Source organism: Nilaparvata lugens, chromosome 5 (assembly GCF_014356525.2).
Source record: "Nilaparvata lugens isolate BPH chromosome 5, ASM1435652v1, whole genome shotgun sequence".
Classification (NCBI taxonomy): domain Eukaryota; kingdom Metazoa; phylum Arthropoda; class Insecta; order Hemiptera; family Delphacidae; genus Nilaparvata; species Nilaparvata lugens.
Genome location: NC_052508.1, coordinates 71,897,449 through 71,919,646, shown reverse-complemented (window position 1 = coordinate 71,919,646; position 22,198 = coordinate 71,897,449). Strand labels below are relative to the sequence as shown.

Genomic DNA, 22,198 nt, shown 5'->3' with positions numbered 1-22,198 from the left:
GAACTAATATTGACTTCACTTTCCATGTAAATATCCATCTTGATTGACAGCCAGTGCTTATTTTCCCATTTCAAATAATAATAATAATTTTAGAAACTTCTGCAACTGTCAATCACAATTTGCATCAAATAATTCCAAATTCCATAAGTAATCTGGAGAGGAGTTTGCCTGTTGTGTTCGCCAGATATGTTTACTGATAATATTTTATTCATTAGTATTCATGATTTCATTTTTATAAATAAAGGCGAAAGTCTGTTGAAGCTTCTTTCCTTTCAATGATTGATTTTATTATTACGCCCCATGTAAACGATATTTTAAATCCAGAAATAAATATTAATCAGACTCGTATCTCGTGACTCATTATACATTGCTACCCTCAGGTACATTCCAGTACAGCACCTTCCCACCTTTTCATTAGAAAACAGTATACTCATTTCATTAGTATACAGTAGAACAAAGCAGAGAATTACGTTCGTACTCTACACAAATAAGTAAGACATAGAAGCAGAGAAAGTTACTTATCTATTTTGCGATACCTAGCAGTTTCGAATTGAGGCTGTGCAAAGGCTAAAAAGAAACTTTCCACTCTGTGATATTTTTCAAAGTTTTTCGATTTGTATATCATCAATCTATCAAAATGAAAAAGTTTTCTCAGGAGAACATTTTTTTTTCTAATCATTACTTTTTGAGATATGATGAGCGCCTGAAGTTTGAATTTTTGGGACAGAAAATTTCAAATTCGGCAAGAGATAAATCCATGAGATTTAGAGGATAGATTCTTCATTGTATTGTTGATCTGGTAAAATTTTTTTTTCAAATATCAATTTTCAAGATAGTTATTCAAGTTACTAAAAATAGCTTTTAGTTGAGTTATTTTTGGTAAATTGAATAACTTTCTCAAAAATTGATATTTTCAGAAAATTCTTGTTTTACTAGATCAACAATACAATGAAGAATCTATCCTCTAAATCTCAAGGCTTTATCTCTTACCGAATTTGAAATGTTCTGTCCCAAAAATTTAAACTTTAGGCGCTCATATCTCAAAAAGTAATTATCAGAAAAAAATGTTTTCCTGAGAAAACTTTTTCATTTTAATAGCTTAATGATATACAAACCGAAAAACTTGGAAAATATCACGAGTAGAAAGTTTCTTTTCCTACAGTTACGTTGAAAAGTGGCCATTGCTGCACTGATTACAGAACGCAAAGAATCACTTTTCCGCTCTAGTGCGGGAAAAATTTTTCTGCACTCCAGATTTGCAACATGGCAACGCAAAATACTTAGTAGGTTATATGGAGCAACAGTGCAGCAAAATCAAAATGAAGTTGGTAACAGTAACTGGGCTGCTATAGTGAGCAGACGTGCAACGAAGCACAACGCGCTAATTATTAATTATATATTATAACCAAGGACAACGAGGACTTTAGGATTTTAGGATTAAGGTTTTTATCAATAATAAAATTACACAGAAAAACATTTGATGCATTTCAGGCAATTTTACCCATAATTACCCACTTTTCATATTCAATGGTAACTGTAGGAAAAACTTAATGTGAAATACATGCGCAAAGTTCCTCTGCTGCACTCAAGTAAACGTTTCTTTCGGTGCAGCAAACTGTCACTTTGCGCACTAGTTGCACAAATAACTATTTTAGTCTTTGCACAGCCTTAACAACTTGAAAACTGAGTTGTCCGCAAAATGTGCGCTCTGAAACATCTTCGCTGCCGAACAAATTGTTTTGAATGACAGCTCCTGCAGCAATCGGATGTTTGTATAATATTTGATGGAAGTCTAGCCACGCTCTCCAGATTAGCCTCTCCCCTCTTCCACCTCCTCATCCTTCCCTACCTCCTCCTCCTCCTACCCCACCTCCTTCTCATCCTCCTCCACATCTTCTCCCTCCTTCTACTCATCCTCTTCATGTCAATCACGCTTTTCAACTCGGCGTAGTCGGTGATAAGATTGAAGGCCCTTGACTGATCTCTCGACTGCTCTGTTTTTGGTCCATTCCAAACTGTGATGCGCTCTCTGATGCTATTATTTGTATTAGCAGCACTTGCTGTCTTCTCAACTCCCGTTCACGGTAAGAACATCATTCTAGTTGACAATATTCATCAACTTATTAACCTATTCATCAACTTCAACTATCAACTCATTAACCTGTTCATTGTCTGATTAAGGCTGTGCAAAAGGCTAAAAAAACACTTGCTATTAAAAAAAACGACTAGCAGTAGGACTTTTTACAATAAATGAACTTATCACTGTGGACCTGCCGAAAGATCTCGTTGTCACAGTGAGTGATTAATTCATTCATTGTAAAATATCTGGCTTCTAGTCGTTCTTTTTAATAGCAGAAAGTGATTTAATAAGAAGCAGTTCGTGATGGAAAAGCACCTTGCTGAAAATACGTTTGAATGAAAAAGAATAAGAAATTGTCAAAAACCACAGATTTATTGATACTTAGAAAGCCCGGTTTCGGTTATTACACCATTGTCAATCTCTGATAAACTGAGTTTGAATCAAATCTGTGGTTTTTGACAATTTCTTAGTCTTTTTCATTCGATATGAATTATTACCACAATATCAACTTCTCGACTACACAAAAAGTAAAAATACGTTTCACTGAAGATAATTTTCAAAGTATTTCGATTTGTATATCATCAAGTTTCTCAGGAAATGTTTTTTCCGATCATTACGGGTACTTTTTGAGGCATGAACGTCTAAAGTTTAAATTTTTGAAACAGATCATTTCAAATTCGGTAAGAGATTAATTTCCTGAGAACACTATTTTGATAGTCTATATAAATCGGAAAACTTTGAAAAATATAACCGTAACAGTAGGAAGTTTTTTTCAGCCTGTTGCACAGCCTTAATAATTCATAAACTTATTGGATCATCAGTCATTAAATTACTTGCATCTAATAGAGTGAGGTCCACGTTATAATGACAGTGGAGAAAGACAGGAGAACAACGTTGCCAAACCTCTGTCTTGTCAATGCCTTCTATAGACGGATCAATAAAGGTTTATTGATGTAGTAATATTAACTGTTCATTCTCGTTTAAAATAGTCAATTATATTTTCAACAATTTCATTATGAATCTTCATAATTATTAAGATGAAATATTTTGTTTATTAATTACTAATTCTACATTTTGTTGAAAGGCGATCTGGCAACAGAGCAAAGCGAGAGAGAGATAGCGCTATCAGCTTTGTTGAATGATAGACAAGGATATCAATACCATTGCCAATCAAACCCTGCCATTGTAACGTGGACCTCACTATTGCACTACATTTCAGTAAAAATATTTATTAACGTTTTCATCAACCTTAACCATAAACTGATCAACTTGTTTATCAACTGACCGTTAACAGATCAACCTGTTCATGAATTTCAATGATCACTCACTCAATTACTTAACCCCAAAACTACCATGAACTAAATTTTATTTCAACTAGTTCATCAACTTGGACAATCGCATTAACTACAACTTGATAACTAATAAATTTATCTATCTTAATCATTGAAATTAACTATTTAGTGCTGTTTTTGTGACACTGCACCGGTAGCCCACCTCTCGGGACAAAAAATAAAAAAACGTTGATACTTTTCTTTCGAATTTTCAACCCTTTAAATTTTTCCTTACTCCGAAAACACAATTTTTTCGAGACTGAATCTAAAACGTTTCTCCGGAGGCGGACTCTTTTTAAATTTCCTTCAAGTCAGCCTCCCACCCTTTACCCCGGAACATTGCCTACCGGAGCCTACATTTTGTTACAAAAACTGCACTGCTAGAATTCACGAATTCTGTTATGCATGAATACAGATGACAATTCTCAAATTAATATATAAGTGGTACTTGTTAAAATGATAGAAGTTGAATTCATATTGCTATACATTTTGAGGATTTTTTTTCATTTGATAAACAATACCTTGAAGATTGATAAACAATATCCTCAAACTGTCATGAATTCATCTGCAATTATACTCTGTACAAAATTACTTCTGACTTGGGATGGACATGCGCAGCAGAGAAAGCATACAGCGGGAGGGATACAGAGGCGCGATGTTGCCGTTTTGAAGCGGCCAGCGATCACCAACTTCTAGTGACTGTTCATGTGCTCATGCTACACATGCGAAGTTTCCTGTCTGAAAGCAGTCAGACGACTGACAAATTGGCGCCGCGCTTCTACTTTCTATTAGACTCTATTGATCACTGTAATTGGCTGATCTCCCTACATTTCTCTGCACTGAAAATTCCTCCAAGTCTGAAGTAAATTTCTATACAGACTATAATTCTGAAATGATTTGCCCCAAACATTTCAACCTTATGCGCTCATACCGTATAGAGAATCTTGTACAGGTTTTAAAAACCTGTTGCGCAGTCTCAGTAGCATGCTTATGTAGACTACACCTTTTCCAACTGTATTTGAGAAAGTACCTACCGTATCAATTGTAATTGAGAATAGTCATTTGTATTTGAGAAAACGTCAGATGTAAATGAAAATAGTCAATTGTATTTGAGAAGTCATCACTTGTAATTAGGAATAGTGAATTTTATTTGAGAAAGTATCATTTCAACTTGAGAACATCGATTTGAAATCGAGAAGTTGTCAGTTGTAATTGGTAAATGATTTTAAAAAACCAGTACTACTTCCAGTACTTATATTTTTCATAACTGTACTCATATAAATAATATGAAAATATATTTAATATTCCAATAAAACTTTTATTTTTCGAATAAAACATTAGGCTATTTTTAAGCCCTAAAATCCATTGAAGAAATTGCCGAATTGTTTGATCAAGAGATTCAATTGATTGATGATAAAGTTCAATTGCGCCGTAAACATAGAGAATTTGATCTCCATGAAAAGTAATGCAATGTTTCACAAAATGTTTAGAGACAAAAGTCGCGTTGCCAATACATACATAGAAATGATTCTCATTAATCATTCGTAAACAGTACAGGGGAAATACTTTCACCATTGAAAATATTAATTTTCCCCCATGCAAAGCCTATGATAGTAATTGGAATACTGTGTACGTAGTACAGTATCCTTTCCTGCTCAAATCAAACCTGCACTGTAGGCTACAGAAGAGTCACGATATGTCAATTGGAAAATATTCGTCTCATTTTCAATCGATATCTTCTCATTTACATTTGACGATTTCTTAAATACAATTCACTATTCTCAATTACATGTGATGACTTCCCAAATATAATTGACTACCTCTCATCTAACACATCTACCTGTATACACATCTGCACATCTACCTCCCATCTCATCTAGGTACCTCTCATCTGACATTATCTCAATTACATGTGATGACTTCTCAAATACAATTGATACTTTCTCAAATAAAATTGGAAAAGGTGTAGTAATAATATTGAGATAAACTAATTTAAAATGGACCTCCTTGAATAAAATCTCTAGAATTGATTAATTGGTGATGTTCCAGGATTTGACGATGACCCACACTGGCTGGTTCATCGCCAAGGGCCTTTGTCAAGTAAGTTATTCGCAGTTTTGGGCATAAGCCCTGCGTGCCTTCTCACATATAAGCATAATTATCATTCATATGAATAAATAAATAAGTTAAATGCACAAAAAATTTGTTATATTCAGTACGACAAATTGAATTAGAAATATATCATGGTTTTCTTGATTCTATTAATTAAGAATGAAATAAGATCAAACCAATCTACGGGTGAATCTGGTTAAAAAGAAAGAAGCTTCGAGTCACTATATTATTTGTTGTCTTAAATTGCCTTTTCACATATAAGTATAATTATTATTATTATTCATAACTGAATAAACAAATAAGTTACATGCACACAAAATATTTGTTATATTCAGTACGACAAATCGAATTAGAAAGATATAGTTTTCTTGATTCTATTCAAGAATTAAATAAGATCAAACCAATCTACGGCTAAAACTGGTTAAAAAGAAAGAAGCTTTGAGTCACTATATTATTTGTTGTCTTAAGGTGCCTTTTCACAAATAAATGTAATAATTATTCATAACTGTATAAATAAATAAGTTACATGCACACAAAATATTTGTTATATTCAGTACGACAAATTGAATTAGAAAGATATCATGGTTTTCTTGATTCTATATTGAAGAATTAAATAAGATCAAACCAATCTGGGGGTGAAACATTGGTTATAAGGCTGTGCAAAGGCTAAAAATAAACTTTCTACTGGTGATATTTTTCAAAGTTTTTCGATTTGTATATCACCAAATGGAAAAGTTTCGGTATCTCAGGAGAAAATTTCTTTCCCGATCATCAGGTACTTTTTGAGATATGAGGGCCTAAAGTTAAAATTTTTGGGACAGAAAATTTCAACTTTAGGCCATCATATCTCAAAAGTAATGATCGGGAAGAAATTTTCTCCTGAGATACCGTTACTTTGGGACAGAAAATTTCAAATTCAGTAAGAGTTCAATCCATAAGATTCAGAGGATAAATTCTTCACGGTATTGTTGATTGAATAGAAGAACAATCTTTTGAAAATATCAATTTTTAAGAAAGTTATTCAACTACCCAAAAATGACCAAAAATTATTTTTGGTCATTTTTATTAAATTGAATAACTTTCTCAAAAATTGATATCTTCAGAAAATCTTTGTTTTATTTAATCAAAATTACCATGAAGAATTCATCCTCTAAATCTCTTGGATTTATCTCCTACCGAATTTGAAATGTTCTGTCCCAAAACTTTAAACTTTAGGCGCTCATATCTCAAAAAGTACGGTGATGATCGAAAAAATATGTTTTCCTGAGAAAACTTTTTCATTTTGATAGCTTGATGATATCATCTTCTAAATCTCTTGGATTTATCTCTTACCGAATTTGAAATGTTCTGTCCCAAAACTTTAAACTTTAGGCGCTCATATCTCAAAAAGTACGGTGATGATCGAAAAAATATGTTTTCCTGAGAAAACTTTTTCATTTTGATAGCTTGATGATATACAAATCAAAAAACTTTGAAAAATATCACCAGTAGAAAGTTTATTTTTAGCCTTTGCACGGCCTTAAAACGAAAGAAGCTTTGAGTCTTTGAAAAAGTATGATAGCTTTTATATTATTTGTTGTCTTAAGCAATGTACCGTGCACCACTAAATAATGTTTTGCTCATAATATGCTTATTCTCGCTTTACTCTTATCAATGTTTGACAAAGGGAATTGAGACTGTATTGAGCTAGTAACAATATACAATACATTTTATATTGTTTTTATTTAGTTTAGAAGTATATTTTTTAAATAGAAACATGATTTTTGTGTGTTTTGAATTGTAAATTGAGTGTGTAATTAATGAATGTTAAGTGACACATAACCTAGCTATATTTTGGACTATTGTATAAACTAGAATTGGAACCGTTTTGGGCTTATAAGCCTGTGGTACTTTTCTGTAAGTTGTGTAATTCTGAATGATTGAATAAATAAATAAATTTCTTATCAATGCACTTGATGTTTAAAACTGTCTGTTCAACTCAATACGTTTCAAAGTATATTAATCTTCAATAAAAATAAAATTATTATAGACATAACTTAGACAATAATCCACACATTAATGGAACTGCATATCAAACAAATAAATAAATAAATTTCTTATCAATGCACTTGATGTGTAAAACTGTCTGTTCAACTCAATACGATTTAAAATATTATTATCTTCAATAAAAATAAAATATTATAGACATAGATAATAAGTACACACAACAATGGAACTGCATATCAAACAATCGTTTATTCAATAATCCAATTCGTCCACTACAATCACCAGCGTGATTTTTCTGGACTTTTGTTGTTATCATAACAGTTTCAGATCCACGTTAATCATTCTCTAAATATTTGTTTGATTATTATAGTAATAATAGTACTATGACAACTTATTATCATCGATCATTAATGCTCATTAATGTTGTGAGTATGAAGTGTGTTAGTAAAGAAGTATCAAGTATGATAAAATATTAATTCAATAATAATTATTATGAGAAGTGAGTGATTAATTAACTGTAATAAATTTGGACTGTGGGAGAAAAAATCTCAACCTCTGCATAATATCTCAAAAACCTTTCAAAATAATTATTACCAAATAAATAGTTATAATTGAAATTGAAATAAAAATTTATTCACAACACTGACATGTTTTACAAATATTTTTACAATGCAATTATTATAAAGAAACAGTATCATGATAGAAAAAAAGAAAAGAGCTTCAGTAGCTTAACAGCTGTGGTTGAAGCTCTACACTATTGTTATTATACATAATAATATGAATATGAGACAGTCACTTGATTTTGATAACTAAAAAAAGAATAGGTCTGTCAATTTCACACAAACAGAAATAGAGCAATAGTAAAAAACAAAAAAGAAATAATAATAAAACCTGAAAAAACAAATAAAATATAATTTCCTGAAGTACGGTACCTAAACATCTATACAATAATATAAAACATAAAAAGAATAAATAAAAACAATGAATAAATAAATAAACCTCTGTCACCAGTTAAATTTATAACAATTGAGCCTAAAAACAGTCAAATTGAGCATCAGTAAAGTAACAAATAAAGGCAAAAGTTAAATTTAGTACAAAATTGTTTAAAATACTACAAGGAAATACTGAAGGAAAAATAATATTAATTCAATAAAACCGATTTACGCGGGGAAAAAATGAAGAAAGTCTAAGTAAAATCAAAAACATATACAATTATTACCTATCTATACCGGTACATCAGTCTATAACAAAGTATGTACCGTACATGAATATTGCTAATTTAGATGAAGATTGATTGCTTGAAGTACGGTAACTTATACTGTATAATATTTCTCTCGCTCAACTATACTTAACCATAGAGAAAATAAGCATACCATGAAAGTATAAGAACCATATAGCATATATGATATCATATGATAACTTTCCAATGCTATCTTTTCCCTATATGGTTTAAAACCTTTCATATGCAACGTAGGCTACATATTTTAAGTTAGTTGATAAAATAATTCTATTATAGCTACATTATAGCGATGTGGAGTTTATATTATTAAACTTTCCAGTTTTGTACTTGACGTTAGAAACCATAACATTGTAGATATACCTCCACTTTCCTAGGGAGCATATAACATTCTTATCTAAATCAACTAGATTGGATACAAATTTAATAACGTTCTTTCTGGGCTAGTATATGAATCAAAACTCGGGTGAGGTAAAGTTTTGGGCTGTGCCTGTTGGTCCTGCGCCAATAATTCTGTATTATTGAAAAAATTAGACATAGATGTCTCATTTTTCATTATGGAGAAATACCACAATACCTCTTCATAAACAATCATTTTTTTTTTAATTCTGTATATTATTATTGATTCAATAATGCCGCATTTCACTTGTGTTGAAAGTGGAAAGAATAATTTGATTATTTTTTTCAATGACAGCTTTACAAAGCCACTTCAGAGGATGAAAATATGAATGCTCATATTAGATTTACTACGGCCGTTCCGGAGCCAGCTCCAATCTGATACTAAATTACTTAATATCCGCTGTTTAGAGTCTTCCTCACAGAAACTGTTCAATTATAACCGAGGAGGGCCATTTTACTGAGGCCACAGTAGCCTTGGCCTCTGATATAGATCCTAAACACAACATTGCTCAGCATTTATTCTGATATTAATTAGGCTAGATCTATTTCCACTTACACTATACAAAATCTGATCAAATACGGTACATAGGTTTCCCAGTATTGATAATAATATGATGTTGTACAGAATTAAATAGATTTAATATTGATTGATTAAATTTTATGACAAACATTATACTATGTACACAGAATAAAATCAAAGATTATTGCTATTGAGAACTTCATCTCATATTGAAGACTGAAATATTTATTTATTTATTTATTCACAATATCACATCGGAAACAACAGGCAACGACCCAAATATGTTTCCTTAACACAACAATAAGTACAGTATACAATTCAATCAAAACAAAAAAAAGATACTAAAACTAACGTTTGAAAAGAAAGAAAATAATACTTAGAAAACTACTTCTTAAACATTCCTTAATAGAGTTGATGGTGAAAATGAATATATGAAGTGATGAAGGAGAGGTGCTATCAATAAAGATGATGAGAGAGCATGCAGTCTCATATGAATGATAGGATGAAGGTGATAATGATAACTGCCAGCAAAAAACTTTGAAAATAAGGGGAAAGTAAGAATAAAATGAGTTTGAATGTGCAAATAAAGAAAATTGATATTTAAAGAGTGATATATTTAACAATGATAGAAATATTAGAGAAAATTATGGCTGCTGATTAAAAATTCAGTTATTCTGATTCTCTCTCAGAAGCATCGTTATTGTGCGCTTGAAACTTAATGGGCCATCAGAAAACACGTCCACCCCACAGCCAAGTCCATTCAACAATCTTGGCATGTGGTTGAGGGGGGAAAAATATTCATTAACTGTCCTACACCCAGTACCGCGAATAGGGAATGCCATCTTCGCCTGAGAGTGGGCACGGCGAATCCAATTTTTCCCAGGAGATAAGAAGAATCAACCTCATTCGTTAGTATGAGGCTTTAATAAAGCCTCATACTATTTAAGTATGTCTCAAGTATGTATCATGTCTCATAAGTAAGTCTCATTTAGTATGAGAGCTTTAATAAAGCTCTCTACTTTGATATTACATTGAATATTCATTCTTTTATTCCCTACATTTCATATTCGGAGTAGAATGCCTACTTATCCAAGAAGTAACTTACCGCTATTCAAAGAGTAATGATATGTCTATCAAGATTGAGAAGTGAAGTATAAGGTTGGCTATAGAGTTAAATATCGGGGACCGAGCTTCGCTCTGGAGTACAAAAGCATAAAAAATTTATTACGAAAAAAGAAATTATAATAACAAACATAGTTCATACAGAAATGTTCTATCTTATCACAGTAAATTGAGTTTAATTCCCAGAGGAATGCAAAAATTTCCTTCACAAATGCTCGGCTGCAGAAAAGCCGTTTAAATTTTAATCCTGATTAATTTCACGTGAACCAAATCAGAGAAGACCATTTCTTAAAGATGAATCTATTGGAATTAATCAGGATTGAAAATAGCCCGGCTTTTTTGCAACCGGCACTAAGTACCTGATTGAATGATTACAAAAGTTCAACAGCTGAGTCATAATTTTGACACAGTCCCACATACATGAACTCGCTCACTCACTTCCATCATCAACAGACAACGAAATAATTATTATCAGCTGTTTTTTTCCAAGGATGAATAATAATTATCCTTTTAATGTCCTTCAGCGAATTTTCCCAGGGATGAGACCTAGTGTAATCGAATCTTTATATTATAAACCTACTATGTTCTGAATTTCGTTAGAATCGTTAGAGCCGTTTTCGAGATCCGGTGAAATACAAACATATAAACATCTAAAAATATAAACAGAAATTGCTCGTTTAATAGTATAGGATAGAGAGAGGTTGATTAATAAAACATGCAGTACCTACCCTTTTTATTTAAAACATTAAAAAAAACATTTTAAAACTTTGAAACATGTAGGCCTACTACATGTTTTTATCAATTTCAATAAAGTAGCCCATAAAAGTGAAGTGATTTTATGAGATGTTAATGTATATTTCTCCTCTTTATTGTATGTTCATAGAAAATTAACAAGTGATCCTCTATTTAATATTAAGAAATAGGATAGTGTTAACAGTGAAAAGTTTATAAATTTCTCTTCTATTTTTCGTATTTGTTATGAACTCTATCAAGATCCATATACTGATACCCTTCCTCAATTTGCACTGGCCTTATTATTAGCCGACGTATCTATGTATTTAAATTCTGTATTCTTGATAGGATTATGTTAGACCCCTGTGTTTTTACACACTTTTGGGTGAGAATTTTATTTCCAGAGAAAACTGTGACAACGACTAATAACATGTTGACACCTCTCCTCTTCAATTAAATATGATATAGTTAATCTTACTATTTATTTTTCCTACAGTTACGTTGAAAAGTGGCCATTGCTGCACTGATTACAGAACGCAAAGAATCACTTTTCCGCTCTAGTGCGGGAAAAATTTTTCCTGCACTCCAGATTTGCAACATGGCAACGCAAAATAGTTAGTAGGTTATATGGAGCACCAGTGCAGCAAAATCAAAATGAAGTTGGTAACTGTGGTAGTGTGGTGGTGCACGTTATAAGAATCTTGAAGGGGTGGACAACAGTGGATGACAGCAGTTGACAGCACACAGCCATTCAAACACACATACTACATTCTATTTTATTTATTAATAATAAAATTACACAGATATACATTTGATGCATTTCAGGCAATTTTACCCATAATTACCCACTTTTCATATTCAATGGTAACTGTAGGAAAAACTTAATGTGAAATACGTGCGCAAAGTTCCTCTGCTGCACTCAACAATCAATTCCTTTCTTTCGGTGAACGTTCTTTCGGTGCAGCAAACTGTCACTTTGCACACTAGTTGCACAAATAACTATATTACAATATCACAAAGAATAACATTACTCATATTATGCAAGCTCTTTCGAGTATCGGTATGACAGCATATATTAGGTACTTATTGGGTACTGAATTACTGTGTACTTAGACCCCTTGTTAGAGCCCTTTTGGACATTTTATTATTCACTCAATTTGAATTTATATAAATTCAGATACTTAGTACTAAATAATAATAATACTATATTCATTTCCACAAGAAAATAACAAAATAAACAAACAACTTGTGCAAGTGTAAGAAAATAACTAACTACTAATAATGACTGAAATACTTATAAATACTGAATGCCATGTGTAATCAACTTCTCAAAATTTGGTAAAATTACTCAAAAATTTCCAATTTGTAGAGATTTGAGTGAAATATTTTTGTTGTTAATTAGTTTTAAAATATCTAAATTTAAAATTTTCAGTTAAGTTATTAGTTTTGAATTGTAAATTGGACTTTTTGAAGTGAAAAGTGAAATCTAACCTCCTTTTTTGAGACTTTTATTCGTAAAAATTTGGGAGAAGACAGTTTTGGGCTATGCCTGTTGTCTTCTCCCAATCATATTTTAATTATGATTTGTGATTGTGAATAAAATAAATAAATAAAATAATATATTTGATAAATTTCAATATTACTTCAACATCATTATTGTGCAGCAGCAGATTTATTACGTAGAAGCTGAAATTTCTGAAATATGAAATATATATAATATTTATACTGCCAACAATAATAGAGTATGGAATATTAATTCAGGAATGTGTTTCTATTAATAGATGTACTGTCTGTTTTATCTGTAATGCACTTCCTACAACTTCCTGTCTAAAACTAGGATGGTATCAATTTTATCTTTTTCCACACATCATGAATTCCGCACTGCATAACTTATAGCAAATATTCACTCTCCCTTAGGGATACTGCAATTATTGGAATGAAATGAAAACTCTCAAGTATTCTTTTCATGTTTTATTATGTGAACTATTAATAACCGATTAAAAAAGGGTACTTGAGGATTTTAATTCCATATCAATTCTTAAAGCAAATCTAATCTTGAAATTGTATACTGGTAATAGTAATTGCAATAAGGTATTTTCGCATAATTCGATAGCACACCCTTGTAGGATATTTAAATGTGACCACAAAAATGTAGTCAACTATCCCAACTTATACTTGGAAAAATTGTAGCCTGTATATTTCTATAATCCCAACGACTATGGAGGGAGCTATTGTAGAATAGATTACAGTGAAACATGACTTTTGATATCGTTAGTTCAATAAAGGCTCTGTCGAATCAATTGAACCGAATCTTTAATCTGTTACCTCAATACGAATTCTGAGTATTTATCAGTAGCCCACAATTGAATAATTCTAAAAAAAACACCTCTTCCAATTTTGGATAACACTTGCTCTCTCTTATCCAAAAATTAATAATACAAAATTAATATTTTCTGCAAATACAACAGCTAATTTTTTTCACTTGCAAAACACAAATAAATGCAATCTGCTATTACTAAACGCTACTGATAACAATCCGAATAATACGTAGACGGCTCATTAACTTATTGTTTGTTCATATTTTCCATTGAAATTTCAATATCCGCCAAGTTAATTCATTTTTCAAATCCATGCTCAAAATTTCATTCTTATATGGAGAACTAAATTTCTAATGTTTCTAAATGTGTCATTAGGAGAAAAATTGAAAATTCTATGTGGTGTACCGTACTGATGATAAGAAGCCTAAATAAATCAATAGAATACTTCAATCAAATCAATAGTTTATTTATCCTTCATACAATGCATACATGAATGTCCATACTTACATAAATACAATTGATAATTAAAAAAATACGTTGAAAGTAAAATAGTATTATTATTGAATACGGTAAGTCCCTGAAAAGGTTAAAAACCTGAGCTCAGGGGAAACTTGAAAAATACTCGAGAAATACTTTAAAATGCTCTCTTCTTAAGTTTTCAGATTGAATTGGTTTGTTTTTTCAGATTGATTTCTACACTTTTGCAGGTTTGATGCCTAGTGATGAGATCGGACTCCCCATCGAATGCCATTCCACTGCTAATGTAAAAATAAACCATGAAAAAGATGAATTGAGTAAAAATATTTCTATAAATTCCTGATTAAGATTTTTGGTATAGCCTATAATCATCAATACATTGATATGTGTTCGATAATTTATAGATAACATGAAAAATTTAATTCCCTTTCAATTCCAGGTGCCAAAAAAAGACTATGGAACTCTACATTCACCGACATATTGAAGCACGATCTCCTAATGAAATACGACAAATTTGCAAGACCAACCCAGCATTTCAACGCAACATATGTGACTATGGATTTGACAATTCAATACGTGGAGATAGTAAGTACAATATGCAATTACTTTTCATATTATTCATGATATTCTCTAATTATCAGTGACGAAACAAAGGAAAGGGGTTCAATGGTATGTTTCGCACCTAGGGCCGAAAATGGGACTTTTCTGGCTCGAAATCGGTTTTCAAGTCCGAGGCCGTAGGCCGAGGACTAGAAAAGATTGAGAGCCGGAAAAACATTTTTGCCCATGGTGAGAACGTTATTTTTCGCTACACAGGAAAATAAACAATATATATATGAGAATAATTGTCTATTATAAGCACTTCCGAAAGCAAAAGTGGAAGGTCATAGCTCTAGCAAATCTGAGGTAATCTGAATATCAAGAAATTGTCCAAGTATTTTTATTTTTTATTCTGATTTGTCTAAATAACCTAAAAGATTATGTTCAATTATGTAAGAGGTTGAGTTTATACTTTTTATTCTTCCAAATGACAATAAGATGATATTATTATAAATGTTTTGATTATTGAATGATAAACACAAAGAATGAAAAGTTTTTGATCAGCTGTTTTAGCACACTTGAAATTTGGCCAATCTGAATGTCAACGGAAGTTTAGGTAAGAAGTTCTATCCTACTCTGAAAATAGAATTATTTGAATACGTAGTTTATAATATATATCTTATCTGTATTTTATTCATCCAAATAAAATGATAGTATATTATTACAGAATACTTTATTGAATTCTAAAAGCATAAAATGATTCCGTTTATCCACCATGTTCCATGATATACGCTGTACTAGGAGGTTTGAGGTTAGATTCTATTATACTCTGAAAATTGAATTTGAATAGTTTATAATATCTCATTATTTGTATTTCATTCATCCAAATAAAATGATAGTATCTTATTGCAAAAACTTTATTCAATTCTAGAAGCATGAACTGATTCCATTTCATAAACTATTTTGTAAACACGTTCACATCAAATCAGAATCAGCTGATTTCAAGGTCATTTTACAGCCCTAGGGCCGTAAAAATTTTACCGGCCTGGTCAGAAAACAATCACTTTCGGCCTCCATATGACGCACGTAAACCAGCTCATTACATCCAAGTGGGGCGAAAAATATATTTCAACACATACTGTAATAGTTATACATTCATTTATACAAATATATTCATTTATACAATAAGTACATTATCAAAATTATAGGGAGAGGAAAAATAAGGTAACCTTGTGCTATTTCTCTCCCAAATTTAGATAACACATAGTCCGAAGTAGGTTAAGTCATAGAGAAACGATAGTATAAGTAGATATCCCATGGTATAGGGCGTTTATGTCGCAACTTTTACTGTTATCTCAAGCCGATAGTCCACCTAGTTCTTTCCCATGCAGCTGTGTGACGCTGTTAGTCTCTCAAATTGTGTCGTTCATACACTCTCACCCCAACAAAACGGTAATAATTTACAATAATCGACAGTAATCGGCTTGAGATAACAGTGAAAGTTGCGACATAAATTCCGTATACCATGGGATATCTACTTACGCTATTGTTTCTCTATGGTTAAGTCTTGTAGTTCTTTAATTCACAAAATTTTCAGTCCCCAAGTATTTTCACAAAGTAGATTTTCAAATTTAGATGCTTCAAAACTAAACAAAGAATCATTATTTCACATTATTCTATAACTAAACTAGGAAATATTTAGATATTGAAGATATAATTTTGAAGAATTACCAAAAAACAAACTTAATTCGGTAAATGTTGTCAGTACTAATCAATCATTGTGGGTACAATATGAAATGTTAATTGAAAGGCAAAAATATTCACTTTGTTAAACTTGCAATATTTGTGCCTTTCAATTTTAACATTGTACATACATTATTTGATCACTGGCAACAATTCAGAGGGAAATATATTTCTAATGAGGTGTCTTAGTAGATTTACGTTAGCTTGTGATATGTAGATATTTATAAAAATCTTACAAGAACCGTGAGATAAAAATTGAAAATCAAAGTACCCTTTCCAATAAATGTATAAACATTTTGTGAAACAAACATATTTATTGAAGAGGGTGGTTGAGTTTATATAAATACAAGTAGTCTTGTACTCTGCGTATCCTGCACGCATGGAAGAGTTGCTGCAGACCCTAAAAACTCTCTTAAAAAATCAATTTGTTTATCGAATTCCTAACATAATAATAATGTATCCAGTAATTAGAGTTAAGAAATGAATTACAAGGGTTTGAGATACAAAAAAGTCATACAATAAATGAAGAATTAGTTGAAAGCTATCAACGGAAAAGTAGTAAAGTAAAATAACTTTTAGAATTTGAAAAATGTGATCTAAACAAGTGAACTAAACAATCAAAAAAAAAGCTTCGACCGCCTCTGGAAGAAGACCGAACAGCCACTCTCTGATCAATCTACTTTACAACCTAGTCCTAACTCCGCCTGATGAAGATTTTTTTAAAGAATTACAAGGGGTACGATTGGCAAGATCTTAAATTGTCAGGCAAATTATTGGAGAATTTTGGTCCTATAAGAACAAGAAAGATTTTTGAAACATAATAGATCTTGGACTTGGTAATTGGGTTCTATTACTATATGATCTCATATTAAGAGGAAGAATTATTTGTGCTTAGAAGCCTCTACACTACAGGTGACCTTGCTGAAATTCAGCTACGAAATGGATATTTTTACAGAGAGAAATTACTAAGATATTGCATTTATTCAAATGCTAATGATATTTTTACTGAGGTGATTATGTCAATAATAACTTTGTGTGTTATGACAGGAAATTAATTCGAATAAAATGTTTCAGGATGAAGCGAAATCAATGATGACTGTAAATGCTTGGAATAAGATGGTAAGTTGAGCTTAAACTTTCAATATCAATCAAATTTAGTCACAATTTTTTACAAGTTAATGACGAATATCAAAAGAAAAATCCAAAAAGACATAATTTATTATGATAGTGTAATCAATCTTCGAGTACTAAAGCTGCGTTTACACTAAAGTTATTAACAACATGTTAATAACTTAATCCTATAATAATAATAATAGTAATAATAATAATATTTTTTTTTATTCAGAATTCTCTCACATTACATGAATGATAAGTTTACAAATTGAATTAATCATTATACATATATCATCTTATATCTATCATACATGAAGTGAGAATCTATTAATAATAATAATAATAATAATAATATAATAATAATAATAATAATAATAGTCTAATAATAATAATATCGAGTAACTGGCTAGCTTATAGATTCTATAATCCTTATAGATTCTATTAGATTGAACGGAACTTGACAGACACATTATGTTCATAATGTGTATGGGTAAGTTATGTTCAACCAATAGAATCTGTGAGGATTAAGTTATTAACATTTTGTTGGTGTAAACGCAGCCCATATCTGTAAAAATTCCAGGAGCTCCACCCCATCTATACAAAGTTTGATTTTAGATTCCCAATTATCAGGCTTCAGATACAATTTGAACAAAAAATTTCAAGTGGGAAAGATTGAGCATAAAAATCTCTACAATTAATGTTCAGTAACATTTTCACCTAACATTGAAAATAATCTCGAAATTCGATAAAATGTGATTATTCAATTGCAAACTGTTGATTCCATTAAATCATTCACTATGAAGGGATAGCAGACATCGTGTGTCTCCAGCGTTATTGTCCTGTCACCAGCTGGCTCAGATCTTCGAATACTAGACATGAGATGCACGTGAACACTAGCGTCAGGTGATCAATTTTCATAACGGCAAGGGAAGTTGTATGAGTGCGCCACACCAGATTTTTAAATTTCTAAATTCATGAAATTTTAATAAAATGAAGATCCTTCTGTATTGCATTACTTATTATTATCACTGGTCGTTTATTTGGATGATTTAATTATTGTAATAAAACCCAACAGTCTAAACAGTGATAATAAGTGATCTCTTTTCGAGTTTATACAAATATTATACTGTTATTAACAATAGGAATCGTGTGAAACAGGAATGGAGGGATGAGAAGCTAAAATGGAATGTTTCTGATTATGGGAATATGACACAACTGCGCATAGCTGATCACGAGGTTTGGCAGCCTGATATAGTGCTCTACAATAGGTGAGTTTTTTTCTGGATGAGGTTTTTCCGAACTCAATTAAACTTATAATTTTTATTCAACTCAAACAATAACTGAACTGCAAATATTACAACAAGAATGCACAGAAACTCATGTATCACGTCAGAAATACTAAAATTGTCTGCTAACCAACTGACTCTGGTATTCTACTCGAATAAAATTATCAAGACCGTTTCTTCATGATGAGTGCGTGTGTGTGTTGTTCCCACTCTTGTTTTTGTTTTGTTATTAATTGTTTATTCTTAATTCTCTATGTCTATATTATTTATTAAGCTTTCAAGATCTACTCCTGTTAACTATATGTTCTTGTTATCTAATTGTTATTTGGATTATAGATATCTATTTTTTCAATTTCTATAATATATTGTATCAATATTACTGCATGCGAGTTTTGGTAGGAGTATAGGGGCGTTTCTCCAGTGTGCAGCTGACTGTTGAAGTGGGGAGAACTCATTTTTAAAATATATCAACTTCACAATTATTGCACTCAATAATCTTTTATTTCTATTATATTATTTTTATTTTATCTTATTTTCTTTATTGCTAAAGTTGATAACCACTTTTACTTATATACTATATCATTTTGTATTTTCATAGAAGCTTGTTTTCTTGATAAACCAACAATTAGATGGTAAAATATACAATTTTCTCAATTTCTATTTGAATAACACTATTGTGAATAAATATTAGGATATCATATCAAAAAAGTTTTCTCATTTTCATCACCAATGTACAGCTCAAATTCTATGAAATAAGTTTGTGAAAGGTTTAAAATATATATAGTTCATAATGTGTATGGTAAGTTATGTTCAATCTAATAGAATCTGTGAGGATTAAGTTATTAACATTTTGTTGGTGTAAACGCAGCCCATATCTGTAAAAATTCCAGGAGCTCCACTCCATCTATTCAAGTTCATAATGTTATGGGTAAGTTATGTTCAATCTAATAGAATCTGTGAGGATTAAGTTATTAAAATTTTGTTGGTGTAAACGCAGCCCATATCTGTAAAAAATCCAGGAGCTCCACCCCATCTATGCAAGTTCATAATGTTATGGGTAAGTTATGTTCAATCTAATAGAATCTGTGAGGATTAAGTTATTAACATTTTGTTGGTGTAAACGCAGCCCATATCTGTAAAAATTCCAGGAGCTCCACCCCATCTATGCAAAGTTTGATTTTAGATTTCCAATTATCAGGCTTCAGATACAATTTAAACAAAAAATTTCAAGTGGAAAAGATTGAGCATAAAAATCTCTACAATTATTGATGTTCAGTAACATTTTCACCTAAAATTGAAAATAAGCTCGAAATTCGATAAAATGTGATTGTTCAATTGCAAACTGTTGATTCCATTAAATCATTCACTATGAAGGGATAGCAGACATCGTGTGTCTCCAGCGTTATTGTTCTGTCACCAGCTGGCTCAGATCTTCGAATAGTAGACTTGAGATGCGCGTGAACACTAGCGTCAGGTGATCAATTTTCATAACGGCAAGGGAAGTTGTATGAGTGCGCCACACCAGATTTTTAAAATCATGAAGTTTTAATAAAATGAAGATCATCCTGTATTGCATTACTTATTATTATCACTGGTCGTTTATTTGGATGATTTAATTATTGTAATAAAACCCAACAGTCTAAACAGTGATAATAAGTGATCTCTTTTCGAGTTTATACAAATATTATACTGTTATTAACAATAGGAATCGTGTGAAACAGGAATGGAGGGATGAGAAGCTAAAATGGAATGTTTCTGATTATGGGAATATGACACAACTGCGCATAGCTGATCACGAGATTTGGCAGCCTGATATAGTGCTCTACAATAGGTGAGTTTTTTTTCTGGATGAGGTTTTTCCGAACTCAATTAAACTTATAATTTTTATTCAACTCAAACAATAATAACAACTGCAAATATTACAACAAGAATGCACAGAAAAACTCATGTATCACGTCAGAAATACTAAAATTGTCTGCTAACCAACTGACTCTGTTATTCTACTCAAATAAAATACAAAAAAAAATTTATCAAGACCGTTCTTCATGATGAGTGCGTGTGTTAGTTTCCCACTCTTGTTTTTGTTTTGTTATTAATTGTTTATTCTTAATTCTCTATGTCTATATTATTTATTAAGCTTTCAAGATCTACTCCTGTTAACCATATGTTCTTGTTATCTAATTGTTATTTGGATTATAGATATCTATTTTTTCAATTTCTATAATATATTGTATCAATATTACTGCATGCGAGTTTTGGTAGGAGTGTAGGGGCGTTTCTTCAGTGTGCAGCTGACTGTTGAAGTGGGGAGAACTCATTTTTAAAATATATCAACTTCACAATTATTGCACTCAATAATCTTTTATTTTTATCATATTATTTTTATTTTATGTTATTTTCTTTATTGCTAAAGTTGATAACCACTTTTCCTTATATACTATTATCATTTTGTATTTTCATAGAAGCTTGTTTTCTTTTCTAAACCAACAATTAGATGGTAAAATACACAATTTTCTCAATTTCTATTTGAATAACTATTGTGAATAAACAAGGATATCATATCAGGAAAAGTTTTCTCATTTTCATCACCAATGTACAGCTCAAATTCTATGAAATAAGTTTGTGAAAGGTTGGGAAACACACAATTTACATATAGCGGTACTCAGCGCCGCGTGCGTGTAATATCCTTAGAAGGCGCTTAGCGTGTAGGTGGGTTAACAAGACACCATCAGCAAAAAGACAACATCACCCAAATATAGGTTGAAAATGTCTCAAAATATAATAATTAATTCGCATATTAATATTAATTAGCACAGACAACATCACCAAATAAAGGTTGAAAATGTATCATAAATATAATAATTAATTTTGCAAATAATTAATAATAATAATAATTTCTCTGATTGCCAATGAATTGCAACCAGAGGAGTTTATTGACAAAACATACATTCGGTAATAAATTATTATATTATTGCTCGTTTAATAGTATAGGATACAAACAAAAGTTGCTAATACTAAACTTAGTTCCAAGACAGTTTTACTCCAAGGAGATACTATGCAGACTACACAAGAACCCAAAAACATTCCAAACCAGAAACCACAACCACAACACCAGATACAGGAATCTTCTCATCACCAGTGTTGCAAGGAAGGCACTATACCAGAGACATTTCAATCATTTAGCACCAAAATTATATAATCT

General features: G+C 31.2%; 1 protein-coding gene across 3 annotated transcripts in view; it reads left to right on the top strand.

The window, feature by feature from the left end:
* Positions 1 to 22,198, top strand: part of LOC111058078 (neuronal acetylcholine receptor subunit alpha-5) — an 82,625-nt gene that overhangs the window by 38,776 nt on the left and 21,651 nt on the right. For 2 of the 3 annotated variants that reach the window (XM_039429234.1, XM_039429235.1), the window contains 3 exons: positions 14,754 to 14,899; positions 17,672 to 17,716; positions 20,718 to 20,827. In XM_039429234.1, coding sequence (XP_039285168.1) covers positions 14,754 to 14,899; positions 17,672 to 17,716; positions 20,718 to 20,827 — 301 coding nt within the window. Of the gene's footprint in view, positions 1 to 1,892; positions 2,085 to 5,460; positions 5,512 to 14,753; positions 14,900 to 17,671; positions 17,717 to 20,717; positions 20,828 to 22,198 lie in introns of those variants that run through there. The other variant, XM_039429233.1, reaches the window with a different exon arrangement.